Below are 26,484 nucleotides of genomic sequence, written 5' to 3'. Positions count from 1 at the left end.
GAGCCTGCGCGTCTGGAGCCTGTGCTCCGCAACAAGAGAGGCCGCGATAGTGAGAGGCCCGCGCACCGCGATGAAGAGTGGCCCCCCCTTGCCGCAACTAGAGAAAGCCCTCGCACAGAAACGAAGACCCAACACAGCCAAAAATATATAATTAATTAATTAATTAATTAAAAAAAAAAAAAAAAGAAAAAGTCCCAGTATTCATAACTACATTAAATAGAATTGTCTGCCTGCCTACTAGCAAGTTCTCCTTTGCTACATATGATCAAGCTGAGGGGAACTGTAAGGAATAGAATTTGCAGAAAAAAAGCATTCCTGTGCTGGATGGGAGGTGGGGTTGGTTAGCTGACCTTCAGGTTTCTTTCCAATATTAAAGTTAATGATTCTGATTCTGAGAAATGGGGTACTTCTGTTGCCTTAGTATTATACAGTATGTAGGTCAAATCGAATTAAATCAAATTGAAAAAGTCACTCAAACCAGTTTTTATGCTGAACTGACAGATCTCTTCAATTAAAATAGCTGCTTCAGTTAATCTGTATAGACATATCCATTAATCTATTTCTGTGACTGGTCACATTTCATTTGGGTTCTCTATTTCTAAAAGCAAGTTTATGAATATCACCTATACATCATATTAGTAGCAAGACTAATAACAAGGTCATTATCCACCAGGTTATAGAATACAGTTACCTCAAAATCTCTCACTGCCCATGCTAGACATATGCAGAAGACTGCTGCTGCTGAATGGAATGAGCCTCTAACAAGCTACTTCTGAATATTATTAGTGTCATAACTGAAAGAAACTCTCAAAGTTTGGCATTGGAAAATAAGAGTCCTATTCCATTTCTTGAACCTGCATCCTCCCTGATATGTAAACTCCTCAAATCTTACATGAGTCCTGTGGTTAAGTGGTGGGAAACCTTCCAACTGAGATCAAATTACAAGGTGTTCAGGGGAGAATGTTACCCAGAATTGGCCCATATGGGCTTTGTATACACAACCAGTTTCCTTCCTCTCCCCCGTTTTTGTCAGTTGTTTCAGAGTCAAATTCAGGTAGTAAAAAAATGAATAGTAATCATGAGTTGTGTGCATATGGAGCAATGATAGAGAAACTGGGAGAACCCAGAGCAAATACTTGCTACTTGAGGGAGTAGAACCACAAAACTCTAGGGTTTCCCTGATGTAAAAGCAGAGACAGTCATATAGACAAATTGGGTTCATTCATTTAGTTCTTTTCTTTCTTTCTTTTCTTTTCTTTTTTTTTTTAAGATAGATGTTTGTAATGTCTGTAGTGCATCAGTAGATAAACAGGTCAAATCCTGACCAAGTCCAATCCTTTATTTTATATTCTCACTGTCTTTGTCTCCTCTGTATCTCTTTGTTATTGTATTAACTTAAAATTATTTGATTAATTTGATTAATATCCATTTCCTCACTAGACTGTACCCTCTATGAGGGTAGGTATGATGTCTATCTTTGCTCATCTTTGTCCCCAGAGTTTCAGCACAATGCTGGCACACGTGACACCAGTCAATAAATATTCAGTGAATGAACAAATTAATAAATACAACCATGGGGAACAAATTTTGATTAACCACAGGCTTTATAAACCATTTGCACAAACTCCAGGACAATCCTTATTATATACAAAGAATGTCTTCGCAGAAAAATTTAAGGCAAAACCATTCTCACACTGTTGGAGAACACTGCCATTAATTGTGTCATCTCTGAAAAATAAGAAGAGCAATAAACACAGCCCACAAATCAGTCTTAAATTGCCCAAAGTCTAGAATGATTTTTCCATCCCTAATTTATGTGATTTTATCACTGCAATGTATTTTGGAAAGTCAAGTCAGATTTCTGGTTTTTCAAATTATACTTCATACGCTCCTAGCTAACACACAACAGGTTTGTCTGAGTTACCAAGCAATGAGATCTGACATCAGGCAATACAGATAACACCATACCACATCTTAAAAATACCTTTTCATGAGGCATACAAAAGAATAACGTGATGCAGATTTTGCCGACTTGCTTGAATGGTGCCTTTAACCACTTTCTGTGAGCTAAAATGAGCAGGGAATATTTCACCATTGATCTGTGTACAATCTATAATTACAAGAATCTGTAATGCTCATTCCAACTGTTATAAAAGAGGAGTCAAAACCATATCCATATTTACAAACTAGAATACTTTACAGATCTGATATAATATAACAACATTTTCTGGACATTTTGTTTTACAGTAAATATTTCAATAAAATGATAGAGCTCTGATTTCTTGTTCTGTTACAACTCGTAGCCTTTCTAATGATAGATAAAAGGAAATTAATATACTTTCTGTAAGAAAAATTATATCCTAGGTTTTCTTACTAAAGGTATAAGCTTGTAGCCTCAAGGGCCTGGAAGAAAGACATTCATAGAGGCTGCAACGTTTTGTTAAGTATGTGCTATTAGCAAATTTACTAATTTTTTTCATTTGCCTTATTGTAGGAGGGTAATAAAATACATCAGGTTGCACTTAATGCATCCTCATTGGCCTGGCAAATTCATTTCTATATGTTCATATAGGACTTTGCTTTTCAAAAGTACAATATTTTCTGCATATAACTATCATATCACCCATAAACATTAGGATGTGTCCCAGGTTTTTATGCCAGGTAGGAAAAGCCTTCTCTCTCTTATTTCAGGAAACTTTTAAAGGATTCTTCAGATCTGGGAAGTTAAGACATATTATTTTGCAGGTTTTTGCTTTTCAAATAACTCTCTATAAGGAGGAGGCACTGTGCAGCAGAACTGTTCTCAGATTCTTGTTGAGAGAATTATTCATATCATAAGAGAATTACCTGGTATGTCTTAAAGTCTAGAGAAATCCATCACATAACATAATCCTGCATGTCTATCAAATCCAAGACAGTACACATTTTCACTAGGATTTGTTTATGTTTGTTTGTTTTTGTTTGTCCATTCATTTTTTTAACTAAAGTTCACACTTTGTTCAGATTTCCTTAGTTTTAGCTAATATTCTTTTTTTTTTGGTCCAGGATCCCATCCAGGATATCACATGACATTTACTCATCATGTCTCCTTAGGCTCCTGTTGTTTTTTTTGATGACCTCGACATTCTTAAAGAGTGCTTGTCAGATATTTTGTTGACCATCCCTAAAATGAGATTTTCTGATGTTTCTGTCATGATAAGACCGGGCTTTGAGGAGGAGACCTCAGAAGACAGTGCCGTTCTGTGTTATTATCATAACACTGATAAGCAGACATACCATCAACGTGACTTATCACTGCTGATATTCACTTTCATCACCTGGCTGAGGTAATGTCTGTCAGGTTTCTCCGCTGTAAAGCGACTCTCTTCTCCCCCTTTTAACACTGTACTCTTTAGAAGGAAGACACTGTGCACAGCCCACACATGACAAGCAGAGCGTTATGCTCCACATCCGTGAGGGAGAAGCGTCTATAAAAATTATTTTAAATTCTTCTAGACAAGAGAATTATTCACTGGGATCTGAACATGAGAGTCTTAAAACGGTCTTCACCTGATTACTAACAAGCCATGTAGCCCTAAGAAAGTCATTGAGCTTTGCTGGGTACAGTTTGTAGAGAAAATGTTTAAAAATTTTAAAAAAATAGTTATAATCTGTTAAACATAATGCTATGTGTCAGACTTTGTTATTAGGTGCTCAGTAAATCTTTTCTCATAATCACCGTAACAACCTTATGAGGAAGGTACTGTTATTCTCATTTCATAGATGGGGAAATTTGAAGCTCAAGAGAGGTCAAGTAGCCTGCCCAATTCGCACATGCAATCCATCACACACTGAAAGCTAAACTATATACATGTACATACACACATGTGCATACACATATATAGATGGTCATTATATATTATGAAATAACACCTTTCCATATATAATAAAGGCAGAAAACAGGTCAAAGATTCTGGTTTGTCTTTTTTTAAAGAAGAGAAGAATGGGCTAATTGGAGATTTCTAATTTTGCCCCATTGGTTTTCCATCATAAAGAATATAAATAGCTTCCCTATCACCACTACCACTAGAATGGGTCGTCACCTGGTTTGAGGTGTCCAGTTCTCTAGGGGTTATAGTCATTTGCATGAATAAGACTCCTTGATACATCAAGTCATGAGAATGTAAGAGGAGTGTGTATTTTAAGAACATGTGCATTTCCCAGGGAGCAGATCTTATTTCTAGGCATAAATATGTGTTTGTTTAAATATCCACATGTTCCATGTTACAAGACCATTATTCTTGCTCAGCAAACATGGAATGTCCAGGTTTTTACAGAACCAGATTTCCATTTAAACACTGTATCTAAAACTTGCATGACTATCAGGGCACACATATTCCTAATGTTAACGAGGAATCTCTCTGTGCTATACAAAGTTACAAAGTGAGTCATAAGGCAGGACCTACCTGGTAAATGCTGAAGAGCATTTCACATTTCTTAATACAAAATGCACATGTTTACAAACGACCCAACTGAAAGCACAAAGTCAGACTCAGGTTGCTTAAAAGAAAAAAGTATACCACATGAGACATACAAATCAGCAAATATCATTTAATATACCTAATGCCTCTCTGAACAGAGAGGGCTCTTGGTACCTAACCGATTCCTCAAGGAGATGATTAATGCCTTTATTTTCAAAATGGAACCATGGAGCTTAATTTATTCAGTGGGATTCACTTAATTTGCAAGAATCAAACAGACTTACAAGAGCAAAATCATTCCTTTATGCAAGTGTGTACATAACACAAACAGAACAGTGCAGTATACATCTTGCCTGAGAGTACAAATGTATATTTTTAAGTGGTTGGAAGCTTCAATGTAAGGCTTAACCTTAGACTTAATAAGTAATTTGCCTCAATTCTCTAATACATTCTGTACCATATAACCTGTAAATGTGTGGGGTATATCAATGAATGGAAGACAGAATGGGGCTCTTTACCTCTATCTGAATTAAGAAATTTTAAAGCACCTTAGGATTGTCCTTTCCTCCTCTCATTTGAAAAGATGGGAATGAAGTCAATCTCATCTTAAGTAATATTGGGAATTACTCTTAAAGTCATCTGAAGTTAACAGCTCCAGATGTCACAAATATAGAAATTTTCTCACAATTTTATATTTTTTCAACAATACTTATTACCTGAGTAAAGCACTCTTGTAATGCCCCCCGTTCTAAAATATCAGTGTTATCTTTGATAAAGATTTGTTTTATTTTTATTTGCCTAAGTGCTATTATGATTTTCCCCTAGGATTTCATCTGTTACCTAATTCTCTAGCTAATTTCCCCATCCTTTAATATGTTTACCTTATTACTGTGAGAGCCACTCTCCCTACCACCCCAGCTTTTAGTCATTTCCCCTTTCATAATGCAACCAACTGCAGAAACCAAAACCATTTTCTCATCATTACTACTGTTTATGTCTATATCCTTCAAATTTTGACATACGTTTCTATCATCTTATTTGTCACCTTTCCTATCAAATCGCATTGCCTAGTGAGTAGCAGGACCTGTATCACACTTACTTATGAATCATCCATCTCTCCATCCATTTATTCAGGAGAGATGCAAGGAATTTACTGCAGCATAGAATGAACAAAGTTCAAGAAGAAGACTAAGTCATGATTGTAATAGAATTGCTGGATTTAGGTATGGCTAGAACACAGAGAACCATGGAGAAAATTGAGAGAGATGAAACTAGAGCAGTGAGCAAGACGCAGCTTAAGTAAGATATGGAGTTTGAACTTCATTCCGAGGGTACTTTGGGGCCACTGATGCCTTTTAACCAGGAGAATGGTATGATCACGTTTTGACTTTTGGAAAGTTCTGGTTGCCCAATATAAATGCACTGGGATAGATACTAAGATCTTGCAAAGTAATTTCATATGTATTGTGACATATAACTTCCTTAATCTCTCTCCCATATGCCTTCCTGTTGTCTCTGCTACATCAAATCCTGAAGAATTTAATCCTAGTTTTATGTTCTACAAAACTAGGTCACCCATTCACCTTGTTTTATAACTTACCTTTCTGTAATTCTTAAATAAAATTCTTTAAATGTATTTCTTCTTTTGAATAAAAAGAATAAAATCAACTGAGGATCGTGGACTACCCCAACCTAATTTCTATCTGTAATTCACAATCAGAGCTTTCAGTATCAACCTATCCACAAGAGTAGAGAAAAAAGTAAGAAATAAAAATTGGTATGAAATAAATAAATGACAACCTCATGATAAAAATCGTTTCAGAACTGGTCTTATCGAAAGGTAACTGCTTGGGTAGTAAAATGTGGTTACTGAAGAAAAAACTGTGGTCCAAAATAATATTTCTCCTAGGTTTCCTTTACCTGCCGATTCCATTACTATTTCTAAAGGCCTATCCATATTTACCTTGCCCTGAGAACACTTTGAAAAGTGATGGAAATTTTGACACGGTCAAGTCCCCATCATGTCCATTTCACTCCTGCTTATTTGTGTTTGGCCTCAGTCTAGATATATGTATTTTTCTTAAAAAAAAAAAAAAAAGCTTATATTACTTTGATTTTTATAATGACACATGCTTATATTATACAATAAATAGGCATAAAAGAAAAAATGCAAAAAATACCAATTCCAGCATTCCATTCATTAAAAATGAATCATTGTGAATGTTTTGGAGGAAATCCTGTCAGTGGTTTTATGCATGTACTTACAAATATACAGCCAACTCTCCACCACCTACTCTCCCCACACAAAGTCAGGGCTTTAATATATATGTACAGCTTTTCTAAAATGAGGACCATAACAGTATCTATGTACAGAGTTGAGAGTTGAGATAAAATAACACCTTTACAGTGTCTGTTCTAGGCTTGGTACATACTAAATGCTCAAAACATTAGCTATTATTTTCTATTGCTATAATATAATTATTCAGGTATATAAACCTGTTCACTCAAGATTTTGTAGGAATTTTATCTTGTCAAAATATGATTTTTAACAGCTACAGTCGTGGTGTCATTGACGACATGGTCTTTGATCACATGATCCTGTGCTGGAGTGTCTGCTGGTTCTGCCATTTACTGCTTGTAGGAGCTTGTGTGTGGTTTCCTCATTCAAAGCTCTGGATAACATTGCTTATCTTTCAAATTTTTTTTAATATTAGAGATCATGTGTGCAAAGTATCATAGTAAATATCAAATAAATAATAATATCTATTGTTGCCAATTCCTGTTATAATACCTGCAATGAACATGTTCATATATATTGCTTTTTCCTTCTTTTCAATTATTTACTTGGGAATGATTCCCGGAAGTAGGATTACTGAGTCAAAGGGTTTAAAAAATGGTTATGTTCTTTGTATTTACTGTTATGCTGTTTTACACTAAGTTTGAACCAATATATAATGTAACAAGCAAAGCACCTCATGTATTTAAAGAATGTTCCTATACCTGTTTCATTCAAGTCCAGATCCTATGGTCATCAGTTAAGAAAGGGAAAATCTTGGATGGATTTTATTGCAGAAATTCCAAACTGCTGCGAATTGAACAAATGCTGCTAACTCATTTTACACTTGGGAGACCACCAGTCAGCCATGCTCAGTAACAGCTTTCAGAAACATCTGGATTTAAACTTACAGCCTAAATATGACAGGTTAAGTAGTATATAGTTATAAAATAGCTTCATGCCTTGATTCTCGAAAATTCACTGAGATTTTTACAATTTTTAAATGATCGGAAAATTTTCAAACAATGTAGGCATTAAGAATCACATAAACTATACAGTACATTAGTTTGATATTATGGACTTCTGGTTGACTTGGAGTTTAGGAAGGCTCAGAGGATTTTTACAAATACTATTTTGAAGGTAAAAAAATCCTTACTAATCAATATTTTACTCAAAGGAGTACAAAGATATACACAGTCTTCAAGTTACATTTATTGAATTTTAATGTATGTAAAAGTGAAATATTTATCTTACAAGAGTAGAGAAAGGTAGTAAAAGTAATGGCTTAAAAACCAAAACTTATGACATTCAACCCATATCATGAGCCTTACTGGGAGGCTAGCTTCTGGAAGGCAGAGCTCATGTCTAATGTATTACTGTAATGTATTATCATAGTGATGGGTACCATAGTAAGCCCTGCACATATGTTTAAGTTTCTCTAATATATCACCCACAAATTTAGTGGCTTGTAACAACCATTCAATTATGCTCATTAGGCTCACAGACTCTAACGGGTCGGGATTTCAGACAAGGTACAGAGAGGATGAGTTGTTCCTATTCCATGATGTCTAGGACTTTAACTCCACATATGGAGGCAACAGAGTGAGTGGGGGCTGGAACCATCTGAAGTCTCATTTACTCACATGGCTAGGGCTTGGGTTGGAATGACTCAAAAATGGGGACGTTCTAACCAGAGTACCTACACGTGGCCTTTCCATGTGGTCTGACCTCCTTACGATATGGTGGCCTTAAGGTAGTTGGAGTTCTCACATGGCAGCTCAGGGTTCCAAGCATGAGTACTGTAATGAACAAGATGGAAACTGAGTTGCCTTTTATGACTCAGACAGATTCAAAGGGAAGAGAATTCTTTATGGAATGATGTCATGTAAGACATAATACTGTTTATGACATAATACTATATATATACACACATACATACATACAATAGTATTATAACCATCTTTGGAAAATACAACCAACAATTACCCTCTAGAACTGTTTTCTATCTATTCAACTTACACTCTTTTCCACCTTGTTAAATTAAAAAGTTGCATTTTCTTTGCATAGTTTTTTGGTTCTAAATTTTAAAACTATAGAAAAGTTTTTCAACTACATCTCCCTCAAAGATTCTGAGTGTCCACTAAGTGGACAGGTAGGAGGGGTGTGTCTTTCTGGTAGAAAACCACCTCTTTGCCATTGATTTCTCCATTGCCCAGTAATCAGAAAAAGACTAAGCACATATTAATCTCATTTTCTACAGGGGATATTTTGTATTTGAACAGAAGAAGAATCCTCAAAATATTTGGTAAATTATTTGAAACACAAACAATTTTAAAGTATGCTAATAGAGTTTTACTTAATTTTTTTTAGTTGCCTTGATATCTTTTTTGGTCATGACTTTCAAAATTAGATACAGTGGAAGACATTTCAAAAAACTAGAATAATATATAGGGATATTTTATGCTCAGGATGATTAATTTCCATAGTAACCTTTTCCCCAGAAAACTGCACATATTTATTTGATTTGTGAACTCAAAGTATATAAGCTTTAGTCGCTTATGAAACATAATGGTCACAAAATAAAGAGTTTCCCTTCTCTCTGACACGGAGACTTCTTAGCTCCAATATGTACTCAAGTCTCAGTTAAGAGATTTTCTGAGGGCTGAGTGTAGGATTTCCACTTCTATTGTCAACTTTAATCATTTATTTGAACCAAAGTCTCTTTAGTCCACTAGTTTACCTTGACTGTCAGGAAGAGATAATGAGAGTTTCACCTTCATGAGTGTTTAATAATTTTCTGTTCATTTTTCTAAGCATAAACCTGGAATCGATGATTACTTTTATATAATTGAGAACTAAAATAAAATAACTTACAATTAAAAATACATATGGCATATGGTCATTTTCTCAGAAATACTACAAACAGGACCCTAATTCACTAGTGTTGAACTATTAAGCAATCTCCTCTATTGACAATATTTTATCCCTGTTTGGTCTTTAACTGAAACAAACACAATCTAGCACTAGGTTGTGTTTATAAGCAAAAATGTAGATAAACTAGTTTAAAATATTATCTTTATTTGTATAGTCATATCAGAGTAACCTCAACTGAGGCAGTCTGTGTAAGCAACTCACTTATTTGGAAAAATGTAAAAACCGGAATTAATTCTTTGCCTCTGACATATTTTTAAATTTAAATAAAAATTTTTATCCAGTCAGGAGTGGTTCCAGGAAATAGTTCTCCTAAGAACAGTAGCTTTCTTACAGCAATTTTTATACACGCATGGCAAATTATTCTGATCTCCAAAGAAGGTTATTTATTCTGGATATAGTCTCTAAAAACTTAGAGGAAAGTATCATTCATTTAAACCTCTTCCACAAGCTCCATCATTCAAAATTTGTTTTAATTTGTGAAGAAGAAGTGAAAGAGACATGAACAATGAAGAACTTTAGAGTTAACCACTCAGAATACCTGGGTTCAAATTCTGTATCTATCTCAAAGTAAATATGTAACCTTTTAAAAATTATTTGATTTCATTAGTCCTCAGTTTGCTTATCTATAAAATAGATATGATAATACCTACTATTTATAAAAATATATGTGCCTATCTGTTTGGATGTTGATACTACTTAACCAAGGTAGACTTATTAACAACCTATTTGTTACTAAACACCTTTCTTAGTAGAATGTCATTTTCATACTTGCTTTTGGGACAGAACATCCGATATCCATTGCCCTCTTTGCAGATAGACTGATTTACTCCATACACAAAGCAACAGCAATTTCAAAGGCAGGAAATGTGGTTATGTTATATGGATGAGATAAATCACACCATAATCGTGTGTCGAGATAAAGTGCAATCTATATGACTAAATGTGGGAGGTCACTTCCCAACTTCTATTAATAGGTATTTGCTATATTGTCAGCTCTTTTTTTTTTTTTAACATCTTTATTGGAGTATAATTGCTTTACAATGGTGTGTTAGTTTCTGCTTTATAACAAAGTGAATCCGCTATACATATATCCTCATATCTCTTCCCTCTTGTGTCTCCTTCCCTCCCACCCTCCCTATCCCACCCCTCTAGGTGGTCACAAAGCACCAAGCTGATCTCCTTGTGCTATGCGGCTACTTCCCACTAGCTATCGATTTTACATTTGGTAGTGTGTACATGTCCATGCCACTCTCTCACTTTGTCCCAGCTTACCCTTCCCCCTCCCCGTGTCCTCAAGTCCATTCTCTAGTAGGTCTGCATCTTTATTCCCATCCTGCCCCTAGGTTTGAGAGGAGATGAAAAGTATCAGACACAATTGATGAAAAGTGAAAAATATGGAAAGGATGAAGAAAGAAAATCTTAAAATTGAGAAAGCTGTAATCCTTAATACTTTCCTGCGAATTGGGAAAAAGTCCTTGTTAGTCATCATTAGCACTGTAATCCTTCAGACCACTTCACTGACCAAAAAGTTTCCCCCAAATAGTTTGAGCACCACAGCATGCATTTATTCATGTGTATATCCTACCAGTATCTTTGGGGCACCTACAATGTCGACATGCCACACACTGGTGATCCTTAGCGCTCCTTGGAGAATTCAGGTCAAGCAAGGGGATACATGGTGAGTTTTGTTTTGTTTTTTAATCTGTCCCACTATGCAAAGGTGGATGATGAAAAGGTATGCCTGAATTCTATTTTGTCCCCACCCCATTCTGTCGTCTCTTCTCTTGTGCACTCCACGAAGAACAATGGGCAGAGGGAAGTTAGGGTAACTTGGAGCCTTTCTACCTCATGCAATTGATATTTATCCGTCATGAAGGCAGCAACCCTCAAAGCCCAGGCATCTGAGTGGTCAGGCCTCTGAGATCAGGAAAAAGAGAGGAAGAGCCATCACAATTGCTTGCAAGTAGCAGTGTTTTGATCTTGAACCAAAATACCAGAAATGTTTTAATTAATAGGGACAATGATAAATAAAATAGGAAGTGAGATAAGAGGTCATTGCCTGAGAAAACAAGGCTTTTCTTCTCATTTTTACAACTCTCTGAATGACCCACAAAAGAAAGTACATGCAAATAATATTGTAAGTTCCAGGATGTTCTTTTCCAAGAAGGACTGCCCACAGAAAAATCCAAGAGGGAGGTCATTAAATTGAACGGAAGATATTTAGAATAGGCAGCTTCACCCCATGTAAAGCAATTGTAAGCCTTTCTTTGCGTTTTAGAAGTTTTTAGATAAATAGTCAGATTCAATTAAGCTCTGTAACTTCAAGAGATGGTGCTTCTAAGGATATAGGTGGGAGGGACTGCAGACGTGGGATTCCTTGGTCTGTTAACAGACCTGTGGGAGGGCAGAGAGAATTGGGCTATTGTGCTTCAATCAGCAGCATAACCTACATGTCACAGTCAATTTAACCACGAAGCTTTAGAATTGGGATGAGGACAAATGACTGTCTGAAGCAGAACTTGAGAAAGGGGCAACTCATTTACTGTGAAAGAATTAAGGGTTAGACGCAAACACCACCACAGAAAAACATTTTAAATAGACTTAAGGTTTGAAGATTGATAAGAGAAGATATCATAAAAGTTGCTGTAGCTAATTCCATAGTTGGTTAAGACCATAGGTCATAGAGCCAGACTGCTTGGGATTGGGAACTGGTCCTGTCATTGAGTCACTGGACAATGCTGGGCAAGTTACTTCGCCTCTCTGTGCCTCAGCTTTCTCATCTGCTATGTGGGAAAATTATAATATTATCTACCGAAAATATTCAATGAATTAATACATGTAAAGTTCTTCCAAAGGGCCAGATAGCTGGTAAAAGTTCTCAACATTTAACTATTACTATAACCCAGAACTGCCCCCAAGGAATAACTAATACTTACTTAACATTTACTATGTAATAGGACTTATGCAAAGTAATTTATGTGATGTATGCTTATTCTTAACAATCATCCTATAATGTACGTACTATTATTACCTCATTTTACCAGTAATGAAAATGAGGCATGGAGAAGTTATGAAACTTGCCTAAGGTCACATAGCAAGGAAATGGTGCTGTCAAGATTCATCCAGGCAGTCTGGCTCGAGGTACAACATACTTCATCACTGTGTGGTACTGTCTTTAGACTTGACATAGGAAATAGAGGACACAAACAATGCATTTGCTTTCATGTCTGTCTATTTCAATGGGTTTAGGCTTCTCAACCACAGGGGCTATAGTGGATTTATCGCCATCTCCCAGTACCTAGCAGACCACCTTGTACACAGTGCATATTTGATTAGATAACTGGCTAACTGACTGCCTGTCCTTTGTTAATGGCAGGTGCTTAGCTCCATGACTCATGCCTGTATCCTAAAATCCCATGGCAGAACTCATTGCCATCTCTTATGCAGCAGTCTTCTTGACACTACTATAGTCCCGTGGGCCCTCACTGTGCCCTCCAGCCACCAGTAAAGGGACAGTCTCTGGTCTCCTTGTTCATTCGCCCACCCTCTTGTCCATCCTCTTTCTAACACTTCCACTCCAAGGCCAGTACAAGGAGGATCACATAGGACTTTAATGAAGACAATACCAGAGGAAAGAAGAGGAGTGAGAAGGACCCAGGCCTGCAATAAGTTCCTCCGAGTCCTTTTGTCTGTCCAGCTGAGGACTGCCTCACCACCTCTTTTTTTTGGTTTTCAAGCCTCAGAAGTCTCCAAAGTGCAGAATGGGCAAACTGACGTTTGAGAAAAAGCAGGCCACTGGGAAGCCAGAAAAAAAATTAGAACTTTCATTTCTAATTTAATAAGCAAGTTAATAATAAATTCGTATAAGGCCTGACTTTGGAGCCTTCACCCCATCAGTATATCAAATGGCTCTGCATTATTCATCTCTGAAAGAGAAAAAGCGCCACACAGTTAATGGAAATGAAGGCATTGCCTTCATATGATTGTTCTCTTTCAGCGTATTGTCATATGTTGCAGCTTAGGTGTTTTTGGGAAAGTGGCTTCAAGAATGATTTTTATCTATTCTTAACTGAATTAACTTTCACAGTCCAGACAGTGTCTTTAAATATGCTAAATAGCCAGCATATAAGAAGAAGAAAATGGCAATTCTGTTTAGTGTCACATACTAGAAATAAAAACAAAGATTAACTGAGTAGATCTAACAAGAATCTTTGAAAATTTCGAAAATATCAAAATGCCTACTTAAAATTCATATTTCCTTTCACTATCCTTAACAATGAATTCTGTTCTTAGTGAAAATTGCAGCTTGAGATATTAAGCAATCAATGTAATTCATGTTCCTAAATTTAAAACAGAGAAGTATAAACTATCATGAAACTGGACAATTTAGAAAATAGATAAGTTATAACAATTTGCCACTAATTATCCAAGAATTGTCTATTATCTTAACATATTTGGGTCATGTTAAATATGGGTAGGCCTCAACACTTTTGAGTCTAGAACAACCTGCATTTATTATTTTTTTTGAACAACCTGCAGTTTTTTCTTAAACTGCTTTGTATATGGCAGATTTGGACATTCTTACATCAGCCTGCCAATAAATATTCAAATTTTCAACTGTTATGTTCCTTTCTGCCTGCTAGTAGATTGGTTTTGGCAACTTTTCCAACCTAATATTTGATTATTTGAAAGTTTCACTGCAGCTATTTTGAACCTGTATTTCTTTGTACACATAAGGTCCCTTGAAGGATGTCTCTGAGAAAAGGGCTGAGGAACAGGGTCATGGCGGGGCCTCACTCCAGTTCTCCTCCAGCCCCTTGATTTGCATCTAGATTACATTTTAAGCTTCTGCCTAATAACTTGTTTGGAAATAGGGTTCCACTGCTAAGAAATATTTACAATTCATCAGCTCATTTGTTAAAAATATTAAACTTTCACTCTATTATTGACATTTAAAAGTTATTAAATATTCAATTTATTCAATAAGTTATTCATTAATACTATATTAAACCTACTGCTTATTATAGCTCTGTTCTTGATATTTAAAAACTGAGTAAAATTGGAAAATAAAGAAAAGACTGGTGATATTAGTAATAAAGATACAATTCTCGCCTCTTTGTCTGTGCACTTGAGGTAAGGTAGATGTAAGGTCTTCTGGGTACAGCAAATCAAATTTTTAGCTGCAGTAAATACCCACTGCATTTTAATCCAGTCAACTGTATAGTAATAGTGAAGACAAGAACAGTGTTAAAGTGTTTTATAAAATCTTGGAATTATCTTTAAAGGTTTAGAAATGAATTAAAATTTGGGATTTTAAAATATTTATTTTGGGACTTCTCTGGTGGTGCAGTGGTTAAGAATCTGCCTGCTTATGCAGGGGACACGGGTTCGAGCCCTGGTCCAGGAAGATCGCACATGCTGCGGAGTAACTAAGCCCGTGTGCCACAACTACTGAGTCTGCACTCTAGAGCCCACGAGCCACAACTACTGAGCCTGTGTGCCACAACTACTGAAGCCCGCATGCCTAGAGCCCGTGCTCCACAAAAAGAGAAGCCACCGTAATGAGAAGTCTACACACCGCAACATAGAATAACCCCCCCTCACTGCAGCTAGAGAAAGCCCACGTGTAGCAACGAAGACCCAATGCGGCCATAAATAAATAAATTAATTAATTAATTAAATAAAATATTTGTTTGTTCTCTGGGAATGGAAACCCTCCAATAACCTTTTTTTTTTTTTTAATTGAAGCATAGCTGATTTACAATGTTGTGCTAATTTCTGCTGTATACCAAAGTGACTCAGTTATACACATATATACATTCTTTTTTTATACTCTTTTCCATTATGGTTTATCCCGGGAGACTGGATATAGTCCCCTGTGCTATACAGTAGGACCTTGTTGTTTATCCATTCTAAATGTAATAGTTTGCATCTACTAACCCCAAACTCCCAGTCCCTCCCTCTCCTTCCTCTCCCGCCTTGGCAATCACAAGTCTGTTCCCTATGTCTGTGAGTCTGTTTCTGTTTTGTAGATAGGTTCATTTGTGCCATATTTTATATTCCACATATAAGTGATATCATATGGTATTTGTCTTTCTCTTTCCAACTTACTTCACTTAGTATGATCATCTCTAGTTGCATCCATGTTGCTGCAAATGGCATTACTTCGTTCTTTTTTATGGCTGAGTAGTATTCCATTGTATATATGTACCACATCTTCCTTATCCATTCATCTGTCAATGGACATTTAGATTGTTTCCATGTCTTGGCTATTGTGAATAGTGCTGTTATGAACAGAGGGGTGCATGTATCTTTTTGAATTATAGCTTTGTCCAGGTATATGCCCAGGAGTGGGATTGCTGGATCATACGGTAGTTCTATTTTTAGTTTTCTGAGGAACCTCTATACGGTTTTCCATAGTGACTGTACCAATTTACATTCCCACCAACAGTGTAGGAGGGAAACCCTCCAATAATCTTTAGGTCTAGTTTTATAATTCAACTCATTCAGCTTTCATAAAAAAAATAGAGACTATCTGTAAAGTGTACACCTTCCTAATAAGTTAAACTACACAAAAACCGAAACTTTAAAATACACCACCTTCCAAAATTATCATCAGCTGTTCCACAGAAATATATAGTAATTTTACCGATTTGATGCCAGTGAGTTTGATGGCTTCCATGTATATATTACTAACAATTCAAGATATTCTCACTTCATTTGCATTTTATTAATATTTCAGCTACCGGTTTACTTTAGACACAGCTTGATGCTAATTTGCATGCACTTTCAATAGTTCAACACGAACTTCAATACATGCCAGTGTAGACCTGTAGTAAGTAAGCTGTATAATCATATAGTATATGTAATTTACTACATTTATTTTGCTCTATATTCTCCAGCACTTACTGCTGAAAGAAAAGAGCTGCATATGCCCAAATACATTATTGATGAAATTATTAGCTACCAGTAGGGTCGTATCTGGCTTTACATGTTTTTCATCACTTTCTCGGTTAAATATTACCTTTTCATTTGTTTAAAGGAAGAAATCAGATCATTTGGATAGGAAACAAGGCTGAAAACCTCTCACTTCCAATATTTCTATGTAAGAATTAAAGAAGAGTGTTTAGGTACAGAGCCTCCAAATATAAGAAAAGATGACCCACAGAGTGCTTCATTCTTTAGAAACCTCGTTGATAAGGGAGGGGGCACATCTTTTGTACACTTTGTAAAGAGATTTAAACACCAAGAGGCCCTCCTTCCCTCAGACCATGGGGCTAGAACCAAAGGGAGCTTGGAACTTCCCAACTTCATAGCAAACGATAATCTTGTATTGGAACAAAAGGCAAGGCTGACTCAGAATGTTATTAGGGTTGTGCGTGTAAGCAAATGACACAATATAGCTTGTGGTATTAAAAAAAGAATAGAAGGAGACAAGGCCTAGGAAAAGGCTGTTTATGTTTCCACACAGAGACAAGGCATGCAGAATGAGAAAACAAAACCTCCTTAATTAGCAAATTATAGTATAGGGGCTGATAAACCTCTGTATTTTGTAGCTGAGCATCCCACTTGTTGCTCCTCCCCTCTCATCATCTACATAAGTGGGAACACTTGTAATATTTATATCTAAAACAAATGACAGAAGGAGGAAAGGTTTCTAAATAGACTGAATGTAAAAGGCTGAGTCAGAGTCCCATTTCTATGAAAATAGAATGCCTCTGATATTTTGTCAACATTCTTGCTAATGCCACAACAAACAGGATGAAACAGGCACATAAAGCAGAGGACCCCTGGGCACCCAGACTCGTCTAACCAGAGGCTGCTGGTTTGTATTGTTATTCAGGTGCTTTTTCTTTTTTAACGTGTATCTGTTTTTGGAGTATTTCTCTGTTCACCTCAAGATGGGCAGGGGGGAGAAAAAAGACATGAAATTTCCCTGCCTGTACTCTAAAATGTCACCTCACAGCATGTCCCAATACCACACCACGAAATGGCTTAGACAGGCTCTATGCCAACTGGCACGGACCTGAAGATTATTTGGCTTCCTGGAAGGTCATCTTTTTCCCACACAGCAAACCTCACAATTTACCTTGCAATGGTCTCAATGTTAATACTGTATTCATTTTGTGATATAGAACAGGGGTCAGCGAACTTTTTCCGTAAAGGGTTGGATGTCAAATTTTAAGCTCTGTGGGCCTTCTGGTCTCTTTTGCAGCTACTCAAGTCTGCCTTTATAGGAAGAAAGCAGCCATAGACAATACATAAGCGAATGGGTATGGCTCTGTTCCAATAAAACTTCATTTACAAATGGATGGACAATCTATTAAGGAATGAGTGTGGTTGTATTCCAGTAAAACTTTATTTACAAACATAGGTAGCAGGCACATTTTAGCCCAAGGGCCATTGTTTGCTGACCCCTGTAACAGAATATGGAAACTCAGGACTAATTAAAATTTCTCCCATTACATAGTTAGTAGGGTAATGTATAGAACATAGTTAAGTCTCATTTTCATAAATATATTTAATTTTAGTCAAAATATGCCCATGAAATTCATTCATTACTCTAGTCATTAAAAAGAAAGTATTCTTTCCAACTACGTTCCAGGCATTGTGCAAGAAAAGTAGATCTGCTATCTGCTATCAAAATAATACATAAAATAATAAATAAGAACTAGTGGACAAGACAGGCACAGTCTCTATCTCACAGCATATAGGGTCTGGGAGAATATATTATGCAAATATTTACCGAAGTCTACTATGTGTCATGCACTCTTCTAGGGGTAAGGTGTACTGCATGGAACAAGATGGACAAGGACCTCTTGTTGTGTTTACATTCTTAGTAGAGGTAGACAGAATAAATTATATGACAAACAATAAACAATAAAAGGTCACAGTGGTAAATGTCATGAAGAAATAATACATATATTAAGATAGAAATCACGTAGCAGAGTGGGGGAAAGTGGTAGGTAATGGTGCTCAGTGAAGACTTTCTGAGAAGATTTCTGAGCAAAGACCTGAATGAAGAGAAAAAGTCATTCATGCCAAGATCTGGGGCAAGAATTTTCCTAGCTAGGCAAACAGAATGTGAAGTCCCTGAGACAGCAAAGAGCTGGTCTGCTGGAGATATAACAAGAAGGCTAAAGTCATTTAAGTGTCTGGAATGAGGGAAAGGTGGTAAATGAGGAATCCAGAGAGGAGTGTGGGGGCAGATCATATAGGACCTCGCGGTAAAGAATCTGGAACATTTTCTCATGTAATGGAAAAATGTAGGGGGATTTTTAAGGAAAAGAATGGTACATTCTCATTCATTTTAAATTACATTGAACCAATAATTACATATGAATGAGTGCTACTAAAAGAAAGCTCAATGTGAAAGCTCACAGTCAGGAGTCAGAAAGGCTGCAATCACCCATAGAAAAGAACCTATTTGCCATGCTCCTAAAACCTGACATCCACCAATGGAGACAGTTTGCGGGAAGGCTTGCTCCTTCCTGCAGAGAAATCCAAAAGGCTGTTATAGCTCCAAATGCCCAACTTCTGGGGCCCAGAAAGTCTTTATGCCTTCTTGGATCTTTCAATTCTACAATATAACGAGCAAATAATAAAACCTAACTATTCATTGAAAAGTTAATACAGAGGCATTAACTAAAGAGCTCTACTTAGCTTGAAAATCAGGGGTTACTCTCAAATGAAGTTGGTGGAGAAATTTCTACAACTGAGTTTAAAAAAGACAATTATTCCTATTAACCTTTCTTGGCAATTGTCATTTTTTTCTATATGCATAAATCATATATGCATATTTTCTTCAAATTTAGTGACAAATTTTTAAAAACATACTGATCAATTGTCTGCTCATTTTACACATTCTAGAAATCCCCTCACATGTGCAAATAAAACATAGAGTATCCTCTCTGGCTTAGTTTTGCACAGTCACCAGCCATGAAAACAATGCGCAGATGAGAAGTCAGTTCTAGTTACTTAGATTCACATGTTCACATATTATTATTACAAATATATGTAAATATACGCCACTCCTGTATGCAGTAACTGTTTGCCTACAGGTCTGGAAGTATAAAATTCTTTTTCATCCCACAGGATGACCCTCAAGTAACTTAGAAGCAAACTTTAGCATCTGAAAGCAGTTGCAAGGTCCCTTAACTTACTTTATTTTATACATGGCACCACACACTTGAACATGTGATGTTTTTTATTTTTATATTATGATGATAACAGAGATATTATTCACACTTAATAAACATCTTTGGGGATATAAAGATGGATAAAGAGACTTTTGCTACACTCTAGGGACTCATAGTCTAAGTAGGCAAACAGCCCTCAAAACAAATAATGAAAATGACAACAGCCACACAACATGGAAATGCAGTGCTAACATGATACATGCAATGTGATAACACTGGAGAACTCAGCCTTTGAGGATAAGTGGAGTGTGGGTACATTTCATGGAGAAACTGGCAACAAACATGACTCTTAAAGAATAATTAAGAAGACAAATGAATTCATAGAAGTTTTTAAGATCCTAGACCATTGGCTAAGTACAATTTGGATAATTAATACCACATATTCTAGACTCAATATCTTTTTAATTAATATTAGGACAAAAATAATTGCATGATGTAGTTGAAGGGGAGCAGAATTTGTCATGCCAAATTATGACTTTTTGGCATAAGGATTATTTCAGGCTGACATTTTTAAGAAACAGCAGACAAAGGAAAAGCTCTAAAAACCAAGTAGAAATTAGCCTCCTATAAGAGAAATTTACATTTACAAGGGAGATCTCCATTTGTAAGGGTGTCTCACTCTCTGTACCACGAAGAGGAAGATGACTAAACCTCTAGCAACTCTATCAATGGAGAAGGCATGGACTTAAATCTTCATAACAACCACACTCTTGTTTACTATGTTTTACCTGAAAACCTGGCTCTCCCCACCCAACATCTTCTTTTGTCTTTAGCTGGAGACGGTATTTAAGGTGGAAGCTTGGGTCATTTGGGGGAGTTACTCAATTTTCCTGGGTATCTCCCATGTATACAGGAGGAATACATGTTATTAAACTTCTGTTTGTTTTTCTCTTAACATGTTTTTTATTATAGAAAAGTCTCAGCCATGAACCTAGAAGGGTAGGGAGAAAATTATTTTTCCTCCTCCACATAGTCCTTGCTTAAAAGACAACTTAAAATCTACTTAGGGAAGGAAGGTATATATCCAAAATGTTAATAGTACATAATAAAATGTAGATTGCAACACACAGACAAGGCATCCATTTATTCAATCAACAAACATTTATGGGCTTCCCTGGTGGCGCAGCGGTTGAGAATCTGCCTGCTAATGCAGGCGACACGGGTTCGAGCCCTGGTCTGGGAAGATCCCACATGCCGCGGAGCAACTAGGCCCGTGAGCCACAACTACTGAGCCTGCGCTCCGCAACAAGAGAGGCCGCGATAGTGAGAGGCCCGCGCACCGCCATGAAGAGTGGCCCCCGCTTGCCGCAACTGGAGAAAGCCCTCGCACAGAAACGAAGACCCAACACAGCCAAAAATAAATAAATAAATAAATAAAATTAAAAAAAACAAAAACAAAAACAAAAACATTTATTATCTATCTGCTATGGATGATATACTACTCTAAGCCCTGGGGAAATGACACTGGACAAACACACAAGATCACTGGTCTCATGGAAGTCACCTTCTATGAGTAGATATTAATATGAGTTAATATGTGTAATACAAGGGCTTTTAAAAAGATTATCATCATCATTAATATATTTCAGGTAACTGCATGCCAAATACTAATTGTCTGAAGAAAAGAATACAATATTCAAGTAGAGGATGCTGTTAGTCAAAAAATGCTGTCAATAGAAAAATTTAGCCAAGCACTTCATTAAAAGTATTACATTTATTAAAATATTCTGGATCGTAATTCATAACTACATTTCTTACTAACAATCAATTTGTCAATTTTAGCTAGTGTGAAATGCTTATAGTAGATAGATTCTTGTTCTCTGTTACAAAGCATGTTTTTTTAACTCAATGTATTTATACTTTCAACCAAAAAAAGAAAAGACACCATTTGGCAAAGGCAAAACAGACTTTCTAAGCATCCCCCCAAATTCTAAAACATTATATATTTTAAATCTGAATATTTTAAATACACATATTTGTGAACTTTGGGTATATGAGAGAAAGAAAACAATAGTTCAAGAAGCACAGGATGTGGAGTAGACATTAAACAACAGACATTTCTGTGTCACAGAAAGGTAGAAAGGAATCACAAGAAAGTGGCGAAGACACAAAGGCCTTTGTGCTTATTGTCACTATCCCAAGATCTGGTCACTCTCTGGTAATGGGTATGGTTTGCTAATAATTCTGAAAAGAGCTATATGGTGGAAGAGAGTCAAACCTAGACATATAGCCCAGGTGTTTCACCCAATAAAAATGTGATTTTTTGAACAATTATGTATATTGCTTTTCCCTATCTGAAAAGTAAGGAAAATGCTATAAACCTATCTCACATTGGTGTTAATCGACAAGTTATCATGGAAACCTGATCTCCGAGAATTAAATCCATCACATCAAGAGACCAGTGCCATAACAGTTCCAGTACTTACGGTGACCAACACATCCTATGCCCTGCTGACTACCTTGCTTATCATCTTATTCAGTTGCAAGACCAGAAAAGTTGAGGAATGAGATTGGAGAGTATAAGTCTCATAAAGTGACTTATAGTGACAGCCTGTGTTTTCTGAAGAATATTTAAAAGAATCCAGTTTACCAAACATCGAGGAAGGTAACAGATTAATATAAATTATCATCGAGCTGCTTCTAGCATTGATAATACACATTCTGCATCAAAAAATTTTCTGATAGTGATGATATGAGCTGCATAATAATATGCTTTGATTAATTATTTTGTTGAATAAATGGATGAATTACTTACACTTACACTGATAGCCTCAGTTTCTGCAGTGCATTGCTTCTTATCCTAACACAACTACTGGGAATCAAAACAGAAGTAGTACAAATTATAGTATTAAGCATACCAAATGGTTATAATAACAAAGATTTCCATTTGAATTATCAAAATAAGTACCTTACATGAAATTTAGAACTTGAAGTATGGAAAACCTCTAATTAAGGGAAATTTATGAAGGCCTTTATCAAGTTCTTTGCTGAATGCATTTATTTGGTTTCTTGATCCTCCAACCAATCGCATTAACAATGACAAAAGACATGCAAATTTAAACGGACAATAGTCAGGCCAAACTGCTCTGACTCATACCAACAGGGACATTTTCAGCATATATTCGGCTTGATTCACGCTAGCAAGGGTCAATATAACCAAAGAACATTTTCATAGTTATGCCTGGCTATAATCTGAAAACTATCTCATAATCATTGACCAAAAACAATGCAAACAAAAATCAAATTTATTTCAAACATTAACATGTGAAGCCTGGGCATTATTTAAACCCTTCAGAATCATGTATTTACCCTGCTACTGCTTAATAACTGCACAGCAACAAAAAAAATATGCATTACTATGTTTAAATCACCATTTTGATTGTATATTTTAAGCAAACAAAATATTACATTTTTGGTAGAATAGCTCATTGAAGACAACTTGGAACTAAATTTCCCTCTCCACCTCCCTCAATGAATCCGGACTAATTTATGATTAAATTCTCGTTAAAAACTATATGGGCGGTATACTGAGAATAGTAATAAGCTATTCAACCAAATTCACTTGTTCACGACGGAAATAAGTTTTGTGAAAGGAAAAAAAAATATCCTATTATAAACTGCTGCTGTAATTAGTGCCTGAAATTTAAGCTACATTTAATTAGTGCCTGAAATTTAAGCTATGTTATCAAAAGACTGCAGAATTCTCCTTGCTTTCTATTATTTTGCCTATCTATGTATTTTTTCACCTGCAATCTACAATAGAAAGATTAACTAAAATTCCAGGTTTGGAAACTCTAAAACTACTAAGTTTTAGTTAATCTGTCGAATAAAATAACAGTGATCTTAGTTCAGTCCCTAGTGGACAAAAAGTAAAATAACTATTACTCGGCATGATTCAGCAGGAGGTGATCTAAGTGAGCGTGACCACACAGGAACAAAATAGAGTATCTGTCCTTTCCCTATCTTTTATCTTCTTAAAGGGTTTGTTCTGTTAACAGACTAACTTAAAGAAGACTAGACTCCTTGTGTTCCTACCCATACACACCAAGTGAATTTTTAGCAAAGATCCCTGGGGGAGAAGCTTTCCACAAATGGGACACTGACATTGCCACCCTTCCAGTGATATATTTGAATACACTTGTTATCTGCTGCTTACCTGTTACACAATTGAACAGAGGGTAAAGAGGGAATGAACTGCAGAAAGTATGTTATTTCTTTATAGGCATATTTCAACAAAAACTTTTAAATGATTTATAGAGAAATAACTAAATAAAATGTTTAATTTGATTTTTATAAATTGGGATTAAATGCATACTCAACATTAACATTTCTGGATACTTAGACTCCCATATTGCACTGTGTATAACTACAATGTCCTGAGGAAAGAGGTACTTCAGGAACATAGCAAAGCCTACATGTTGTGTTCAGCCCAAATCTGCAGGTGCATATCTTCGGGAACAGCCACCACTGGCTCAATTTCTCCTTTCATAGTGGGTAAACAACCTCTTCCTGATGAGTTCACATTAAAATAAATCTTCCTGATTTTTTCTCAAGGACAGAAGAAATATATGACAGAAATCAGTCCTTTACTATACTACTACTTGCTGAAATTGTTAACTTTATATACTTATTCAAGTTCTCCAATCAAATATAATATTTTGTATTTACTCTCATTTCATATTAACTTTACTAGAGGTTGAAAAATAAGTATCTGGTGATGATTTTCTGTCCTAGCTGCAGAAAATTTCTTGGTGTAAAATCGATTTGATCCTAAACTAGTATTGTCATTATTACTTTATTTTTTCACTAACTTACTCAAGACATACATGCCTTTTTTTTTTAAGTTGGATTTTGATAGTCAGAAAACTCAAGCTAAATTTTAAATAAGGGAAAACCAGAAATGTCATAAAATGTGCCAGTATTAGGCACACAAACGGGGTGCCACCATATCTTAAGAGGCTTGCACAAGCCTAAAAAACGTCTGCTCACCCGTGAAGTCACAGGGAGAGAGCCGTCTTGCATTTGCAAACACTGCCCCCCTGGAGCAAAAGGTAAACACACACATGCTCCCCTAAGGAACTCTAAGTTAGCTGCAGTGCAAGAACAGAAAAGGCTCCGTGCATTTAGAAACTGAAAGCAATCACTTACTTTTTGCAGCCACTGAGTATAATTTTCCATCACATGCTCCAGATGTTGAAGTTTCTGGGAAGAGAAATCCTGTTCCACGTGTGGAGCATCTCTCTGCAGAGCGTTTGTGTTGTACTGGTCTGTCGTACTCTCACGACAGTTCCCGTCGTGTTCTGGAAGAATGAAAGTGTAGGCACACTGCCCATGTTGAATCCGATTATATCTTCTCCCACCGTTTTCTGGACTTCGGCGCTGGTTGCTGCACCCTATGTGAGTCAGAATAGCAGCGAGGAAAGCAAAGGAAAGGAAAACTGTCATTGTACTGCCAGCACTCTCTTTCCGTGCCTCTCGCAAAACTTGCTCCTTTCTTCTGACCTTTAAACTAGTTCTTTATTTCAGGTAAAACTGCTTGTTTGTTTGACTTTTTCCCCTCTCAAAGAAAGCTTTTGTAGAAGAATCACAGAAAACTAGCCATTTGTTAGCTTTGTTCTAAAATGTTATTTTTTTAATTTCACTGTAAAGATAGTTTCCTTAGTTAAAACTTGAGATATTTATTGCATAGTAGCTGAGATTTATGGTTTCCTCTCAGTGTAACCGTTCAGCGTGTAGCCTGCCTGAATCAGCTGCGTGTACATATTCTAGACCCTTTCCTCTACCCTATCTGCTGCAGATCTGCTATTTTCTCCCAGACCTCAGTGAGTTTTATTAAGGTTGCACATCCAAGCCAAGCTGGAAGCAGGCAGCCTTTCACAAGATGACTTGACAAGAATGCATGAGTGTGCCCCTATGCTAAGAATTGCTGATGGCTTGGAGCGGCTGGATCGTCTTACAAATTGGCTAGATGCGCATGACCTCGATCATGTATGGCCCTCCCGCCCCTTCCGCAGACAACTGCCTTGAGCCTTTAGGATATTCACCGCAAATCAATAGAGCAGTCCACCTTAATACACTTTTGGTGTGCATGCTGACCTCCTAAAATCTAGTAAACTAACAGTATGTTTTTAAAGTTCTACTTAATTGGGGAACCTGAAGAAGAAAACTGACATAGTGTCTAGTAAAATTACTTTTTATAGTGAATGATAAATTTGTATAATTATTAATTTTTTAAAAACTTTATTCTTTACTCTGGGGAAAAAGATATTAAAACCATTTTTAGAGATGGTATTCTTTCATTGTATTCACTTAGACTTTTAGGAAATTATCAGGAAGGGTCAAATTAGCAAAACATTTCATAACATCACTCAAATACAGCATAGGCATATTAAGTAGAATAATTTAAGTACTTTCTGAGATATAAATTTTAAATAAAACTGGTCCCCCAATTAGAATGCAGCCCTATGTGTTCTGTGTACATAAACTGAGCAACTTCCTTACAAAAACAGCCTGGTTACAATTTAAGACAGTGGCCTAAGAATTATTAATTCCCGTGGTACATCGTAATCATATATTTCACAAGGCCCTCTTTGGTGTTGCTATGGCTATCTTTAAT

The 26,484-nt window shown here is 36.2% G+C and overlaps 1 protein-coding gene across 3 annotated transcripts in view; it reads right to left on the bottom strand.

Moving 5' to 3' along the window:
• The window catches only part of ANGPT1 (angiopoietin 1), a 264,673-nt gene extending 238,992 nt beyond the window's left edge, over positions 1-25,681 (bottom strand). Inside the window, exon 1 of one of the 3 annotated variants that reach the window (XM_036830972.1) lies at positions 25,017-25,681. In XM_036830972.1, coding sequence (XP_036686867.1) covers positions 25,017-25,313 — 297 coding nt within the window. In that variant the 5' untranslated portion in view covers positions 25,314-25,681. Of the gene's footprint in view, positions 1-25,012 lie in introns of all 3 variants that reach the window. The other 2 variants (XM_036830973.1, XM_036830975.1) reach the window with 2 other exon arrangements.
• Between the last annotated feature and the right edge of the window lie 803 nt (positions 25,682-26,484).

The sequence above is a fragment of the Balaenoptera musculus genome, chromosome 17 (genome assembly GCF_009873245.2).
Source record: "Balaenoptera musculus isolate JJ_BM4_2016_0621 chromosome 17, mBalMus1.pri.v3, whole genome shotgun sequence".
NCBI lineage: Eukaryota > Metazoa > Chordata > Mammalia > Artiodactyla > Balaenopteridae > Balaenoptera > Balaenoptera musculus.
Note: the sequence above shows the minus strand (reverse complement) of the source record. Positions and strands in the feature narration are given on the sequence as shown.